Source organism: Lichenostomus cassidix, chromosome 9, assembly GCF_008360975.1.
Source record: "Lichenostomus cassidix isolate B80296 chromosome 9, HeHo_3.0, whole genome shotgun sequence".
NCBI lineage: Eukaryota > Metazoa > Chordata > Aves > Passeriformes > Meliphagidae > Lichenostomus > Lichenostomus cassidix.
Window position 1 is genome coordinate 21,902,932 of NC_139490.1, and position 15,877 is coordinate 21,918,808.

The window sequence follows — 15,877 nt, forward strand, 5'->3', positions numbered from 1 at the left end:
CTCAAGGGGATGTTAAAAAGGTAGGAACCTGCCTGTCATCTTAATGATGAAAACACTTCAAAAGCTGTTCTTCTAGTTAAAGAGCATCAAATTGACCTGATATTATCAAGTCAATAATCACGTTGATCAAAGCATCAAGTTGACAGGATCTTAGTAGTCCTCCTGTGTTGTCTGTTTTAATTAAAAGATTCTGGGTTCACTTGGCAGTAAGAGTATATCAAATTATATAAAAGATTTCTTGTAACTTTTGCTGAGATCCACAAATATTTTTCTTAGTTTTTAGCAGCTTGCTGAGAGTGTTCTCTGGTCATGTGGCCACACAGGGGTTTGAAAGTAGGTATTTGGGCTATTCTTTCCTCTTGCAACAGTAATAATGACCAGCAGAACTTCAATGAACATCCAGCAGATGTTAAAGGAAATAATTACTGGAAATTATTACTAATGGCTACTCTCAGCTTTTCTGGAAATCTTTGTTCTCTTCCCGGATTTGGGAGCTAAGTAATCTGAGTTTACCCCTTGGAACTTAGTCTGAAATTTTGGTCAAAACAGAGAGCTAGAGGCAAGAAGGTGCTAAACTCTACAGTTTCTGTCCTGATTTCCTTTTTTTCACCTTCTTTGACTAAACTGCCAGGCTGAATTTCAGGATAAACCCAAGTTTCTTTATTAGCTTCAAGTTAATTTAAAAGTACGTCTAAATTGATACTGTGGTTTTGACATTCCTTCCTTGCATTAGTTATTGTAGTTTCAGTAAAACTGTCAAACTTCAGCTTTACATAATGGTCTAACAGGGAAAGGCTTGACAAAAGTGCTGATGGAAAGGCTGGGGATTTTGACTCCCCTGTTGGCAGCAAATAAGTCTACACCAAGTCATCATTTTCAGTAATTAGTGACCAGAACTAGTTTCTTAGGGATGTGTTTAGAAAACTCCACTGAAGCTACTTCAGGTTCAGTTCATCTTAAAATTGCATCAGTTCCTGGCAGCTTGGCTTCAGGCACCAATTTTTAACTCATGCCCTGCTTTGTTCTTGATTCATAAAATACAAGTGTATGTTCTGATTGTTCAGTAGTTACTTTGACATAAACTGTTACTGTGAGGCTTCAGATTATTGATATTATAATCAAATTCATTTATTCTGGTTGTGGGTTTTTTTGAGTTGATGGTACATGCTGTAGGCAGACTCCAAAACACTTGTTTGGTCCACATTTGGAGCACCTTGACTGTTTTTATTGTGAAAAAATTTTGATCTATTTTTACAAGGTAATATGCTGCCCAGCAAATTGATTTTGTACCCAGATATAAAGCCGCAAAGCTATGGAAGCTGCAGACTAATAATTGACAAATACTTGAATTTCTCATCTGTTAAGTTCATGCTTTTTCTTGCCTTGAAGGAGCACACGTTGTTCCTCTTGGACACAGCTGTACTCATCCCTGTTCTATATTTCCCTATTCTATGCCATGCTGTGTTTGGATGAGATCAGTCCTGTCTGGGGGCTAAAGACAGTAAACACTCCTTAGAGGCAGTGCAAGCAAGTACAAGTCAGATCCAGTGACTAGTGCCAGGTACTTGAAAGGAAGGTGCCAGAAGACAAGCAGTAGAAAACTCGGAAATTCTCACTGAGGGAGTGGGGTTTTGGTTCCTGTCAGCTGTTAATGTTATGAAGCATGCAACTTTTTTCTTACAATTGCTGTTCATTTTTAATATTTCTTGTACGATATTTCTTTTTCTTATCATTACCTGTAAATGCCCTTGTAAATAAATATTCTCTGACAATGAAAAGCAAGTGTGTTGCTGCTTTCAAAGTAGGCTGGCTAATTTTTTAACAGAAAAGAACATCTAGTCCCAGCTACTTCACAGGTAATGTAACCAGCAGAATAAAAAAAAAATTGTTCTACCTTTTGCAATTAAAAAAATCCCTTTTAATTTTCTGATAAGTACATGCAAAGAAATCATAAATAATATGCAATGAGAATTCTAGTAGATAACTGTGCCTGAGCGCAAAGCAGAATCCAGCCTGCATTTCATAAATAATTTAACTGTGAGGAAAACCTGTGTTTGTCCTTGAATTCAGCTGTATTACTGCTAAGCACTCACATTTCTATTTGGAATAAGAAGGTGTTGGAAGTTTTAATGTAGTATATCTTCTCTTTTGACACTTTCTGCCCTTTTCCCCCTGTCATTTCTCCTGAGCTAGCTCTGAGCTTCCTGATGGGTTTTTTTTTAAGATTAATAATGACTTTAATTAGAAATAATGACTCCTGTATTGCAGTAATGCATTGTGCTGCATCTAAAGCATCATCACATAGGTGATCTCTCTGTGACAGAGCTGCTCTTAATGATATAAATAGGTGATTAAGTGCATAAAACTGGTGGTAAGTTAAAATATCTGGATGTTGATTGAGCAAAATCAGTGACATTTTAGTAATATTTTTACATACTAAAATAACTTACTATTGATAATTATCTGTGGTCAATCTAGATAGGACTTAACTGTATCTTGTGATCAGTTTTTTGGTTCTCACTACGAGAATGTTAAACAGCTCTTGACATATTACAGATGCTGGTCTCAGTCAGACTTTTGTCCTGATGTGTTTTACAGCATAAATAACCCGGTTGGGTGTAGGTAGTGATAACACTCAAAAATAAATACAGGAGTTAGAAAATATGTCTGAAAGGAAAAGTGTCTTTAGTTAGTTTGTTGACTCTAGCATGAACATACTAACGGACCTGACACCACAAATCTAAACTAGCTAGCATCTTTAGCTGTGTGATTTTTGTTTCTGTTCAAAACAATTCATTTCAGCTTTGGGAGTTGCTCAGCTTCAGTGAATTGAAGAATTTAAACGATCCCTCTAAGTTTATCATGTGCATGACTAAAGACTTAACCCTTCATCACCACTTCCCACACACACTGGAACTCAGGTGTTTTTCTTCCCCTTGCTATAAGCAAGCCCTTACAGAAGATACTATCATTGAATTTCCAGAGCTGTAAAGAATCCAGATCGCTACTTGCCTTTACTGGTAATTATATGTAATATAACAACTTTTTTCATTATTCTTTACAGTGCATTTACCATTACCAAGATGTGCAAACACACAACTAGCATTAAATTTAAACGGTTTTTGCTAGTTCATTAGGGTTTTGTAGAATTCAGACTGTTCACTGAGTGGTATATGTTTGGGACTAGCACATACAAATTCTAAATTCATTTATGGAAACACTGATTACCTGTTCTGGGTAATCTTGGGGAAAGTAATTTGTTACCCACACCTGTTTCATTAGTGTTCACTGATTATAATTGTTTCTTAACCTTCTGATTTCACAGATGATTACCTGTCCTGTTACAAGAACTTTTGTCCAGAAAGAAATTATGATTATAGAAGTGTAATGAAAGAAAAAATTTTGTAAATTTTTAAACAAAGATGACATATGTCCCATTCTGTTGCTGGTTTAGTGAAATATTGGTGATCTAGAAGACATCCCCTGCAGGTCAATTAAAATTAGCAGTCTCTCTCCTGTCTCTAGGTAACAAGTTTAATAGCCTGGAAGAGAGTTCGAGGAACATTGTGCAAACAAAGGACAGAAAAACCTGTCTTTGTGGGACGGAAGTCTGAAAGTATGGTGGGAGGCATTATTCTTAATCCAGTGAAGACTGAAATGAGCTTTTCCCCTAATTTATTATGCACCAACTTCCCACATTATGCTAAAAGGCACAAGCAGGCTGTGTATCTGTAGGGTGAGGGTTTCTGTGGCGTTCTTTCTTGGAGTGGAGAAGAGGAAGTCCAGGAGTTCCTAGGACACCTCTTGGATGAGTATAGTTCACATAACTTGATAGGGAAAGAGCACTAAATTACTGGAATTAAATGTATTTGTACCCTTACTGCTGACCTGATCAGTGGGACCAAGGCAGTACCGAGGTTCTTGTAGGTGTGAGGTGTTCAGTTCCTAAGTGAGCTGTACATGGAAGCAGGGAATTGCTGCCGAGTGGGTAACTGTCAGGTAACGTTTTAAAAGCCTTTTGTTAAAATGGAACAGGCAGAAGAATCCAATTTGCCTAATAGGCTGGAAGCACATAGTAAATTCTAAGGGAATTACATAGAAAACTTAGAATTCCTTTCTCTTAACATGGTTGTGTCTGTTTTCTTTGATTTGCCAGTCTCTCTTCTGTCCCTTCTTCCTTGCTCTCTCTTTTTTGGGGGTGGAGCACCTTAGCTTAGTTGGTAGTAAGACCTAATGCTTCTTTGCAGATCCCTTGGAAATAATCCTCTGTAAAGGCCCTGCTCTTTGAGAGGTGTGGTGTTGTTTTGGGGACACAGAGTACAGGAAGGTGAATGTCAGTGTGTGGTGAGAAAAAGGCTTCAGTGTGACCAGGCCACGTGGGGGAAACACAGCAATATTTACTCCCCATTTAGAACAGCATAAAAGAACCATGTCTCTTAAACAAATCCAAACAAATAGAATTTTGTCTAAATGAGAAACAATTTAAAGAATTAACATTATGTTAATTCTTTAAAATATAAATTGTTTAATAAATAGCCATTTGCTTTGGAACATGGCTGTAAAATGTAAAGATGCCTTAAGACTGGCATCTCAATATGTGTGTATACATTCACATAATTGGTGAGAAGGATCTAGAAATTTTCCAATATCATCTATAAAATTCTCTTTGAATTTACGTGCCTTCAGAATGGGGCACATCCTATGGGGAAAGAATATAAAACAGAAAAGCTAAGCTGCAGCAATAAACCTGATGTAGCTATAATTCCTATACACAGTTGCATTACAAAATATATTGATATCTTACAGACTGTAATATAGAGACAGTGTTTCAAACCATCTCTTTTACATTGTAGACTATATTCAGAAAGCCATAAATGCAGAAATTAGTGTGAAGAGGGGAAAAAAAATCATGTCCTTTAATTATGTGTACTTTTTCAGGCTTGTGACATACTTGATTTAATCAAATACCATTACATATGATCTTATGATAGTTTGTTATGCCTTTCACTAGCTAGGATTTCTGTTTAGTGTCTTTTAAAGAGCAACCCTTCAAAGAAGTTGGCTAGAAGTACTAACAATCAGTATTTTAATTGAGAGGATTGTGACTAAGGGCACTCAAAACATTTATTGTGCATTTGAAAGGTAATAGTAGGGAATTACCTTTCTATCTGAGCTTTTTAAAGGTGCTACATATGCCTGCCTTTGTTTTCCTGCAATTTTTTTAAATTGCTGTAAAAAGTTGTAGAAAGTAAAACCAACAGGTGTTAGTATATAGGTTTATGCTCAGACACTCATGATTTTAAATGAGTTCAGTTTCTCAAGAGTCTGTGCCTTCAGTCTTTCATTTTAGTTGGTTTATGGGCCTTGCATTGCCACAACTGCTACACAATTCACACATTTCAATTCATTTATCCACAAAGCGTCCCTATAAGACAGGGAATTGATATAAGGTCTGTGCAAAGGAGCAAGAGTTGTTCAGAGAGGAATTCTCATGCTGGAGCTCTGGTCAGAGAGGCAGACGTGTGTGACTGTTGAAATTACTGAGCGAAAGCTGTCGTCAGCAAATAGGGAAACTGCAGCGATTTGCATGAATTAAGGTTTTCTGTGCTTGGCATTTGGTGACAAAGGGGTTTTGTACCAGAGGAGAGGCTGATTCCCAACACTAAGAACTGAAACAACCGTGAAATAAAACCTACAAGATAGCTTTTTCTTTGCAATGTTATTTTTAGTGTATTTTCTGCATCATCTCTCCCATTATAGATAGTAGTGTGTGCATCTGTCAGCAGAATGAAGGAAAAGCAATATACAACATCAATTGCTTCAATTTTAAAAGAAATTAGCAAAGGTCTGATATGATGCTATTCAATTATTTTGTCTATGTAAATGTTCTGAGTTTGTCCCTTGAGAATAGTTTATTTAAAGCATGTTGTAGGGAAAAATTTATTTTCTCTTGAGAAAGCTTCGTTGCATTAGGAACCTAAAGCTCAGTGTGTGATGATTCCAATTCTGCAGAGCTTTAGCTGAGATGGCTCCTTTGAGGGCAGGATACATCACTGGTTAGATTACAAAGGAGGGTCCCCATTTTCCCCTCTGCTGCTGTAATCTAGAGTACAGTGGGTGAAAGAGTGCTCCCTGCAGGAAATGCCAATTACCTGTTCAGTCATATACAGGTTATAAGGATTATATTTATAAATAAGTTTCTTCTGATCCCTATGGGCAATATTAATGTGCTGATAGCCAAAAGCATTTTGATAAGTACCTAATATCTGCTCCAGTTACAAGTTCTGAGTGTCCTGGCATCTTCTGCTACCTCTCAGCTCTGTGCTCTGGGCCTAATGGGTAATCAAACCTGGCTCTCAGGAGCCCATCAGTCCAGTGCTGTCTGTCACTGCCTCTCCCCTTTGAAGACTTTGAAAGGGTGGGTGCTTCAATGGCTCTGTTCAAGATTGCCCATTCTAATCCTTATTTTTCTCATAGTATATATTTGTATTTGGGCTGGCTTAACTCAAGAAGAGCCTAAACCAGGGCCTTGCACACGATGGCCTATCACCCAGAGATGGCCTTTCACCAGCATCACTTGTTTTCTGGATGCAATGTTTTCCATGAAGCAGAGGTAGCCCTGTGTCTCCCTGTGCTTTTCCATTGCTAATTGTCTTTATTTCAGAAGCAGCAAGGCCAATGTCATACCAGTCCATATGGGTAGGGGTTTTTTATAGTTTTGCTGGGCTTTGTTTATTTCATATTTTAGATGGTGGTCAAGTATTCTAGTCTGAACGTATTTTCATATGGTTCAACCAATTATTAGCTGTAATGTAGTGTTTTTCTATAAGGGCCTGGTTTTGCCCTTGAATTAAAATCTCCTGTCTTTCCCTGGGCACTGCATGATAGCAATTACCTACAGAATATCCTTAGCTGGAAATTTGCTAGCGTGGATTCCCCTCCACTGTGGAGGAGGAGCACTTTCTCCCTTACTCCTGGCTGAATTGTTCCTTCCAAATAAACACTGGGAAGCAAGATTTGTTCAGCATTCAGCTTCATGTTTTAGTCGAGAGGTTTAGTCAGAGCAAGTGGAGACAGACAGTGCCTGTCATTTCTTGCTGCATTAGAAAAGCCAGAGAGAAGAGAAACAATACATCTCTAAGTGCCTCTCTGTTGGTAGCCCAGACCTACAGCACACATCAATGGTCTTGGCAACCTGAGGATCTTGCTCTTCCCTGAAACCCTGCAAATTCCAAAGACAATTCTGCCTGCTGTGGCTGGGGAGGAGTTGGGTTCCTTCATCTATATAGTCAATCAGTTCTCACAGTTGTTCCCATATACTTAGAAAAGCTGTATTCATTTCTTCTTTGGTCAAGAATCTCTTCCCTGTATGTCCTTTCCTCCAGAGAGGAGGAAAGTTGCACTCACTTGAGAGTGTGCATCTATCAGTTTGCTTCTATTTTAAGATACAAGTATATTGCTTATTCTGATGCCAAAAGATTTTTGCTTTTTATATATTTTTCATATATTCGTAGCCCTGTAGACTATTACTGTATAGTTATGTAGTTTCGTAGCTAACATTCAGTACTTTTCCAGTCCTTTGTTGGACAAACACATTCCTGGAATCCCATTCTGATCTTGCTTCTTCAGTGAACTGAGGCCATTCTTCTACTTTCCCATGTATGTAGACATAAACAGTGAGAGGCTGGAAGAAAGAGGGGAGGCTTCAGTAGGAGGCCGAACCAAGGGGGAGTTACTTCAATAACTGTACTTCTGATTGGGGATTCTTGTCAATTGTGCTAATTTGCTAAACTTACAAAAGTGTCATAGCCTTATATCACGTGTGCATTTTGGTGTGCCTTCTGCTGTGCACTTCCCCATAAGTGCCCCTGAAGGATCCTTCAATAAGCGGTAACCACTTATTGACCTTTCAGTCTTGTTTGGCTTGTGATTTTAGGGCTAATAAAGGCATCAATTCTAATTTGATTTTTCTGTGGCCTCTGGAAAATTTCAACTGATACTTGTTTTTAATGTCTTGTCAAAGTGAGATCTGTATAAAGACAGTTTGTGCTGCTTAAAGTTCCGTGTTGCACTCTGTAGCAAAGCGGAGTCCATGTGGGAGCTGTCTGACCTGATGGGAATCCTTAATCTTTCATGGAGGATGCTCCCATTTTTCCATGCTGTTTATGACTGCAGTGCCTTCATGCTGCAGGCAGACCCTCCTTTCTCAAATTGCTTTTTTCTTCAGTTACTGCATGCTGCCTCATTTTCTAGGATGGACTGGCACTGTTGGCCCTCCCTTGAAATGGGCTGGTGTGGAGAGAGATTGGAGAAAGAAGTTATTGTAATTTCTTTTCTGAATTCATATCGTTAACCTCAGAAACCTCATTTTGTCATGCAGCAGGAACAGGCTTTTCTTTTTGATGGATTTTAACTCATCTGAACAGCACTGATTGTCTCTCAAGGTCAGCCAGTCAATTTAAAAGGAAATTATGTCATAAGGGTTTTTCTCTGCTAGCTCTTAAGCGTTGGAAAAACCTGAATCCCTCTAAACTGATAAGAGACCACATCTCATAAGGTTTCTTTTCATCATATACTAATTTAGTTTTCAGATTCATTATTTAATTTCTTTGCTTATTTTCTGACAGGACAGCAAAAGGATAATACTGATAGGATAGGAACAAATAGGTATTTGCTTTTTATTTCTACAGTTTTTCACTGAAGTGTCACAGAGTCATTTTACCTCACCACCTCCATATAAATGCTTCATCAGTGTTACATTTAAAATACTGTGAAATTGTATAGGGCCAAAGTGTAAAGAAAAGTACCAATTTAAACAGAAACCTCTTAGATAATTTTTTCAGTGAGCTTGATTTGAGGGCATAATCTGAGAAGATGCTCCCATTAATTAGTGGGAAGGAAAGCAAGCTAAATAACTTGGAAGAGTTCTTATTTAATTTATGTTTTGTAATCTGTGCTCTGTGATATTTTTCATTCAGTTTTACATTAGTTATAAGGTGTGCACCCTGTAATTTTTCAGTGTCTTTTCAGTGTCTGTGAAATCTCAGAATGGACAATTTTTATCTTAACAGGACATGGAGCAGATGTGAAATGTGTTGACTGGCATCCAACAAAGGGATTAGTTGTTTCAGGAAGCAAAGATAGCCAACAGCCCATCAAGTTCTGGGATCCAAAGACTGGCCAGAGCCTTGCCACACTGTAAGTTCTTACCCACAGACTTTTGATTTTCTCAGGTATAAGCTAACTTCATAATCTTTTTTTCTTAATTCCCTTCTTAGCTCTTTTCCTTACAACTTTTCAGCCATTCACACTTGCTTCAAACATAAAGCTAGTGCTATAGCTGTGCCAGCCAATCTACAGGTTAGATGAAGACAAGTCTGCACCTGGAAAACTGAGACTTTAGTATTCCTTCTTCACAGACAACCTAGTCACACAGTTCTCATTCAGACTGATATGTAGAAAAACAAATGAGATGTTTCATCTGGCTGGTGAAAACTTTCTTACGTTGCAGTAGAAACATTCACTGTAACTGGACAGTGTCTCAGTGAGTGCTCCCAGTTACTCTAAAGTACAAAAGACCAGGATCAAAGCATAGGGCCTTTACACAGAAAGCCTCAGTGTTCTGCTTTAGTAGCCTGAACTGCCTTGTTATTGACCTGAGTATTTGTGACTGACAAATGACACATTTTTATCTGTGTCTGAGAAATCACTTTCAGGACAATCTGTTTGTTTCTCTCTGCTTGCAGACATGCTCATAAAAACACAGTGATGGAGGTGAAACTGAATCTCAATGGCAACTGGCTGCTGACAGCTTCTCGAGACCATCTCTGTAAGCTCTTCGACATCCGTAACCTGAAAGAAGAACTTCAGGTCTTCAGGGGTCATAAGAAAGAGGCCACAGGTCCGAATTTGTTTTATTATGTGAATTGATACTATTAAGCTTGGATTAAAAATTCAAATTATTTGCATTCATGAGAAATCCTAGTGTTATACCTTCTGATCGTGGCTTACTGTGTGTTTCAGCTGTGGCTTGGCATCCTGTTCACGAAGGGCTGTTTGCCAGTGGAGGATCTGATGGGTCCTTGTTGTTCTGGCATGTTGGGTATGTGGCATTTTCATCAGCACATTGGAAAGATGTTGGTCAGTTGTGCAAGGGGTTAAACACAAAATATCTCTTTTCCCCTTTGAATTTGTATTTAACCTGCACATTTATGATGTAGCTTTCCACTGTAGTTGAGGAATTTGTTAATATGCTTAATTTATGAAGATGTTTTCCTGTAAAAATGTGCTTTAAAGTATACAATTGCTTGCACAAAACCAGCCATGTGTTGAGATGGTGATGAATGATGGAAATTCCTAGTTTCTTAAAATTTGTTCTTAGGTGCTGTAATGATTTTGTTTCTAAATGTACACTTAAAAATCCCTGCATTACTGAACTGCCTGTTAAAAACAACTGGGAACAATCAGTTCACCCAGGAGAAAAATGACAGAGGCTTAAGTTCAACAAAACATGGGGCAGAGGATGAGCAACAACTGAATAGGAAAAGTTTTTTCACAGTAGGAGATATTCAGCTGTGTATGATTGTTTGGGTTTTGTTTTTTGTTAATGCATCAGAGTTGAGAAGGAGGTTGGTGGAATGGAAATGGCCCATGAAGGAATGATCTGGAGTCTGGCATGGCATCCCCTCGGACACATTCTCTGTTCAGGCTCAAATGATCACACCAGGTAATTACAAGTATTTAAAGAATACTTTTAGAAACTAGAACGGTGCTTGGCATCAGTGAATGAATAGATTGGGATGGTTCTGTTACACAACCAGTGGCCAAAAGAGACACAAACTTATGTTAATAGGAAGCACTAGGTGGCACTGACATTTTACATTACAAGGTAGAGTCTAACCTCTTGCTCTTCATCTAAGGAAGCCTTAAAAAACATTATGATTTTGGTTTGTGGGAGCTTTTAAATCCGCTGAAGAAATGTTCAAAAAGAATTCTTGTAGTTTTTTGCTGAAGAAATACTCTTATCTCCACAGCAGTTTTTCCTGCAGATCATCTGCTGGTCATGTCTTTTCACATTGCAGACATTTTCCAAGGCTGTAGTTTGTGTTTTTAGGTTGGACATGCTATAAACATAGTGCATTTTACAAATGCAGTAAATTTCTGTGGGGCATGTGTATATTTAGTGTATATGAAGAATGTACTTGAGCAAGAAGGTTTTGGAGAGGACAAGAAATTTTTTTCTTCGGGATCTGATGTTGATGCCTTGTACTTATACTTTGAAGTATCTTCTAACTTGTAACTACGTAATTTATTACAATACTTGTTGGATTTTTTATTTTTGGCTTGAAGCTCATACCATGTGTTCAGATCTAGAACTGAACTTGATTTAGTAAGAGTTGAATCCTTATATAATCAGGATACTCTACTAAAAATCAAAGAACTGATTAGATTAAAAGTTGTTAGTGCTCTTGCCCCCTTAATGAGATCATATAACTTCATTTTGACAGCAAGTTTTGGACTAGAAATCGGCCTGGAGATAAGATGAGAGATCGTTACAACTTGAACCTGCTGCCTGGGATGTCAGAGGATGGTGTGGAATATGGTAAGGCGCTTTTCCTCAATATGGGAGGAAGAGGACTGGGGTCAGGAACAGGCCTAGGTCATTAGCTGGTACTTTTGGGTAAGGTGGGGAAGCAGAATTATAGCATTGGTGACCACTTAGGCAAAAATACCTTTTCCTAAGGATGGTTTTACTCTCCATGTTATCAGCGATCATCTTTCCAACAATGGGTTCTTTTCTGTTTCCACAGCTCCAGGAGGTAAGACCTGCTCTGTCAACAACAGGAAGGAGGTTTGGCTCTCCCTCTGGCAATATCTCCAGTTTACTTTTCTTCCTGAAATCTTCATCTGTCTTCAAGGCTTCCCACAGTCCTGAACTGCAACAGGAAAAGCTTTCAAATTATTGAATTTTACTTAAACCTTTAAACTTTAATCCCTTCTTAAGGATTTGTCACAATAATTTTAGGCTGCTCAGCATTGCCCAGCTCAATGGTGTGCCTCAGCCACCTGTAGTTGCATCTGTTTTTTCAGATTTTTGATTATTTATTCTTTTTTGAGGGGAATTAAAATGCAGCACTTTAATACAATTTAAGTTTTAAAATATATAGATTTGTTTTAACAAAAATGGGACTGCTTATGGGTTATTAATTCATTTTCTGAGCTTCTACCCTAAATGTAACTTTCCTGAAAGGACATAGTTTCTGACCTTTTGGGGTATATTTATGAATCTGAACTTGCAGTTCTTTTTTTATCCTGTAATTCATGTATGAAACCAAATTGTGACCCACTGGTTGTAAAAGATGTATTTACTATTGGAATATGATACTGATGGTAAAAGCATGTGAGAATCCAAAGTGATAAAATGGTAATGTGAATAAAAATTTTCAAAGTATAAATACTTACTTTTTTTTTTTCTCTAGATGATCTGGAGCCCAACAGCCTGGCAGTTATTCCTGGGATGGGAATACCTGAACAACTGAAAATAGCCATGGAGCAGGAGCAGATGGGTAAGTAATAGCTATGGGAAAGCATTCTCCTGAGCAATCCAGATACTTCTTTTTCACTCTTTTCATATTCTTTGGGAGCACAGATGCTTTTTTCTAAAGTTCTGTGTTGTGCACATTTGCCATGTAAAGGATGAGCTGAAAACCTCTGTGAAAAACAGTAAAGGATCTTTCTGTAAACCTGCATTGCTCTGACTGGTTGTTTTCTTGGTGCCAAAGGGAAAGATGAGTCCAATGACATTGAAATGACAATCCCAGGACTGGATTGGGGAATGGAGGAAGTAATGCAAAAGGACCAAAAGAAAGTGCCACAGAAAAAAGTTCCCTATGCAAAACCCATACCAGCACAGTTTCAGCAGGTGAGTACCTGATACATGGGGAACAGAACAGCCTGTTACCTTTCCAACTTCAAAAAGTCTTTTGAAATATTTTGGATTTCCGGTATGTCTTGGTTTGAAAACAAACCAGTGGGAGATCACAAGTCAAGATTGAAATTCAAAATAAGTGAAATAATACAAGGAAAAGCACTGACAAAGTCAGATACAACCTAACACCCTGTTAGGGTGGTAGTAGCAGTCCAACTGAAGTAGTCCAGTTGAAGCGGTGATCCTGTGAAGGTCTAGTCTCCAGCTGAAGATCCAGTAGTAGCTCTGGTCCTCTGGGAACCCAGTAGACAGGGCTAGCTCAGGCAGTTCCAGGGCCAGGTTATATCCAGGTGGGAACACCTGGCTCCTCCCTCCTCGGCAGAGCATCTCACAATGGGATGAGATAAGTCCATGAGTCACACGGTGGGTCCCTGATGGCCCATTGCCTGTCATGCGGGGTGGGTCATTAGCAAGTGATAATAGCTAACGGATGGCCCATTGCCTGTCATCCGGAGTGGGTGATAGCAGCTAATGGCCCACAGCTGGTGGTAATAGAATACTTAACTACATCAATATTGCAACCTAGGACACGGTATCAGCTCTTCTGTATCAACACCCAGTGCAATTTACCACATTAGCTAGTTTAATTACTGTTTGAACATAGAACATTTGGTTCAATATCTTCTATCTTGTATCTGTACCTGGGAAGAAGTTATAAGATATGAAAGTTTTATTCAGCATTGTTTTCAGGTATCCATACTGCAAAATGTTTCAGCATATCCTTTCTCCTTGCAGCAATGTGATGCATACATGTTGCTCTAAAGAATTAATCTTATGTTTCCTAATCTTTACAGGCATGGATGCAAAATAAAGTTCCTTTGCCCCCCCCACCTGAGCCACTGAATGATAGAAAGGAGGATATTAAGCTGGAGGAGAAAAAGAAATCACAGGCAGAGATTGAGCAGGAAATGGCAGCACTTCAGTACACAAACCCACAACTCTTGGAGGTATGTGTGGAAACAGTTATTAGCAAGTTTGCTTTAGTCCTTTCTGAGATAGATTTGGACTGCAGCACTAAAGTGAGCAGCTTCTTTCAGCTCCTTCGCCTGTTTGCTGCTTTCACCTTTTTACAAAAAGACATATAATGAACTGGATATTGCATTTAAGTGTGATGATGTGAAACCCTCAGTGAGGCCCTCACATCTCAGTTAACTTGTACTGATCTGTGTGTCTTTTCAGTTAGTAAATTCTCTTTAGTTAGTTATTTCTGTTAATTGCAAGAGGAGCATTCTTAAACTCCTGTGAAATGGGATTACTGCTTCTGATTTTCAGTTGTAACGTAATTCTGTGCTTAGTTGATTTTCTGGGTTTCTTTTTTGGACAGCAATTGAAGATTGAGAGACTTGCACAAAAGCAAGCTGAGCAAGTGCAGCCACCACCCCCAGGAGGATCTCTCCATGGACCCCAGCCTTTCCCAGGGCAAGGCCCAATGTCACAGATGCCTCAAGGGTTTCAGCAGGCCCTTCCACCTCAGCAGATGCCAATGAATATGCCTCAGATGGGACCTCCTGGTCCACAAGGACAGTTCAGGCCTCCAGGACCTCAAGGACAAATGGGACCTCAAGGTCCATTACACCAAGGCGGTGGAGGTCCACAGGGGTTCATGGGACCACAAGGACCTCCAGGCCCCCAAGGCCCTCCACAAGGAATGCCACGGCCTCAGGACTTACATGGACATCAAGGAATGCAGAGACATCCAGGCCCTCATGGGCCAATGGGGCCTCCAGGTCCACAGGGTAATGCTGGCCCACAGGGACACTTGGGACCGCAGGGCCTGCCTGGGTCTCAGACTCATTTAGGACCACAGGGCCCTCCTGGCCCACAAGGTCACTTGGGTCCTCAGGGTCCCCCTGGAGGTCAAGGAATGCAGGGGCCGCCTGGTCCACGAGGAATGCAAGGACCTCTTCCTCACGGCATGCAAGGAGCTCCGGGATCTCAAGGGATGCAGGGCCCTATATCTCAAGGGCCTTTGATGGGACTTAATCCAAGAGGGATGCAGGGTCCACCAGGACCCAGAGATAACCAGGGACCTAATCCACAGGGGATGATGATGGGTCATCCACAAGAAATGAGAGGTCCTCATATGCAAAGTGGTTTACTAGGACATGGCCCCCAGGAGATGCGGGGCCTTCAGGGACCTGGGCCTCAAGGTTCAATGCTGGGACCGCCACAAGAATTGCGTGGGCCACCTGGTCCACAGGGCCAGCAGGGACCTCCACAAGGCTCCTTAGTGGGGCCTCAAGGAAACATGCAAGGACCTCAGGGACAGCCGAACCCTTCGAGGGGGCCACACCCTTCCCAGGGCCCTCTGCCCTTCCAGCAGCAGAAAACACCTCTGTTGGGTGACGGGCCTCGTCCCCCATTTAATCAGGTATGTGGTGGTCTTTGGAACAAGGGGAGTTTCAGGAATGTGGGAATGGTAACTGCACAGCAGGAGCTGAGAGAATGGAGGCTGGGTGTTCCTTGCAGGACTGAGGCCTCAGGAAAACTGAGGTGATAATAAAAAGGGTTATATTGCCTGGAAACAGCAGAAGGTGTCCCTGCCCATGGCAGGGGGATTGGAAATAGATGATCTTTAAGGTCACTTCCAACCCAAACGATCCATGATTATGTGACAGGTAACTGTGGAAAAGGGATTATTGGGAATACTAGTACAGAAACCAGTCTGCTATGAAAATATGTAACCCTAAGAGAAACTCCCCTTTTCTCGTCTTTTTTTTCTTTTTAATTTAAAGACACTGACCTGTCTTAAGTGGGGTATTTTCTGGGGAGCAGACAAGCCCTAATAGCACTAATAAAAGTCAAATTTAAAGAAGCTGAACATAAGAAAAGTTATATGTATTAATTAAAGCAAGGTACTGCCAACTCTCCAGTTGTCCAGAGTAGTTA

The 15,877-nt window shown here is 39.9% G+C and overlaps 1 protein-coding gene across 1 annotated transcript in view; it reads left to right on the plus strand.

The window, feature by feature from the left end:
• WDR33 (WD repeat domain 33) overlaps positions 1–15,877 on the plus strand; it is a 68,611-nt gene that overhangs the window by 39,545 nt on the left and 13,189 nt on the right. Inside the window, exons 8-16 of the mRNA XM_085069798.1 lie at positions 9,072–9,198; positions 9,747–9,901; positions 10,024–10,102; positions 10,616–10,726; positions 11,508–11,602; positions 12,480–12,566; positions 12,783–12,922; positions 13,783–13,935; positions 14,313–15,359. Coding sequence (XP_084925924.1) covers positions 9,072–9,198; positions 9,747–9,901; positions 10,024–10,102; positions 10,616–10,726; positions 11,508–11,602; positions 12,480–12,566; positions 12,783–12,922; positions 13,783–13,935; positions 14,313–15,359 — 1,994 coding nt within the window. The remainder of the gene's footprint in view (positions 1–9,071; positions 9,199–9,746; positions 9,902–10,023; positions 10,103–10,615; positions 10,727–11,507; positions 11,603–12,479; positions 12,567–12,782; positions 12,923–13,782; positions 13,936–14,312; positions 15,360–15,877) is intronic.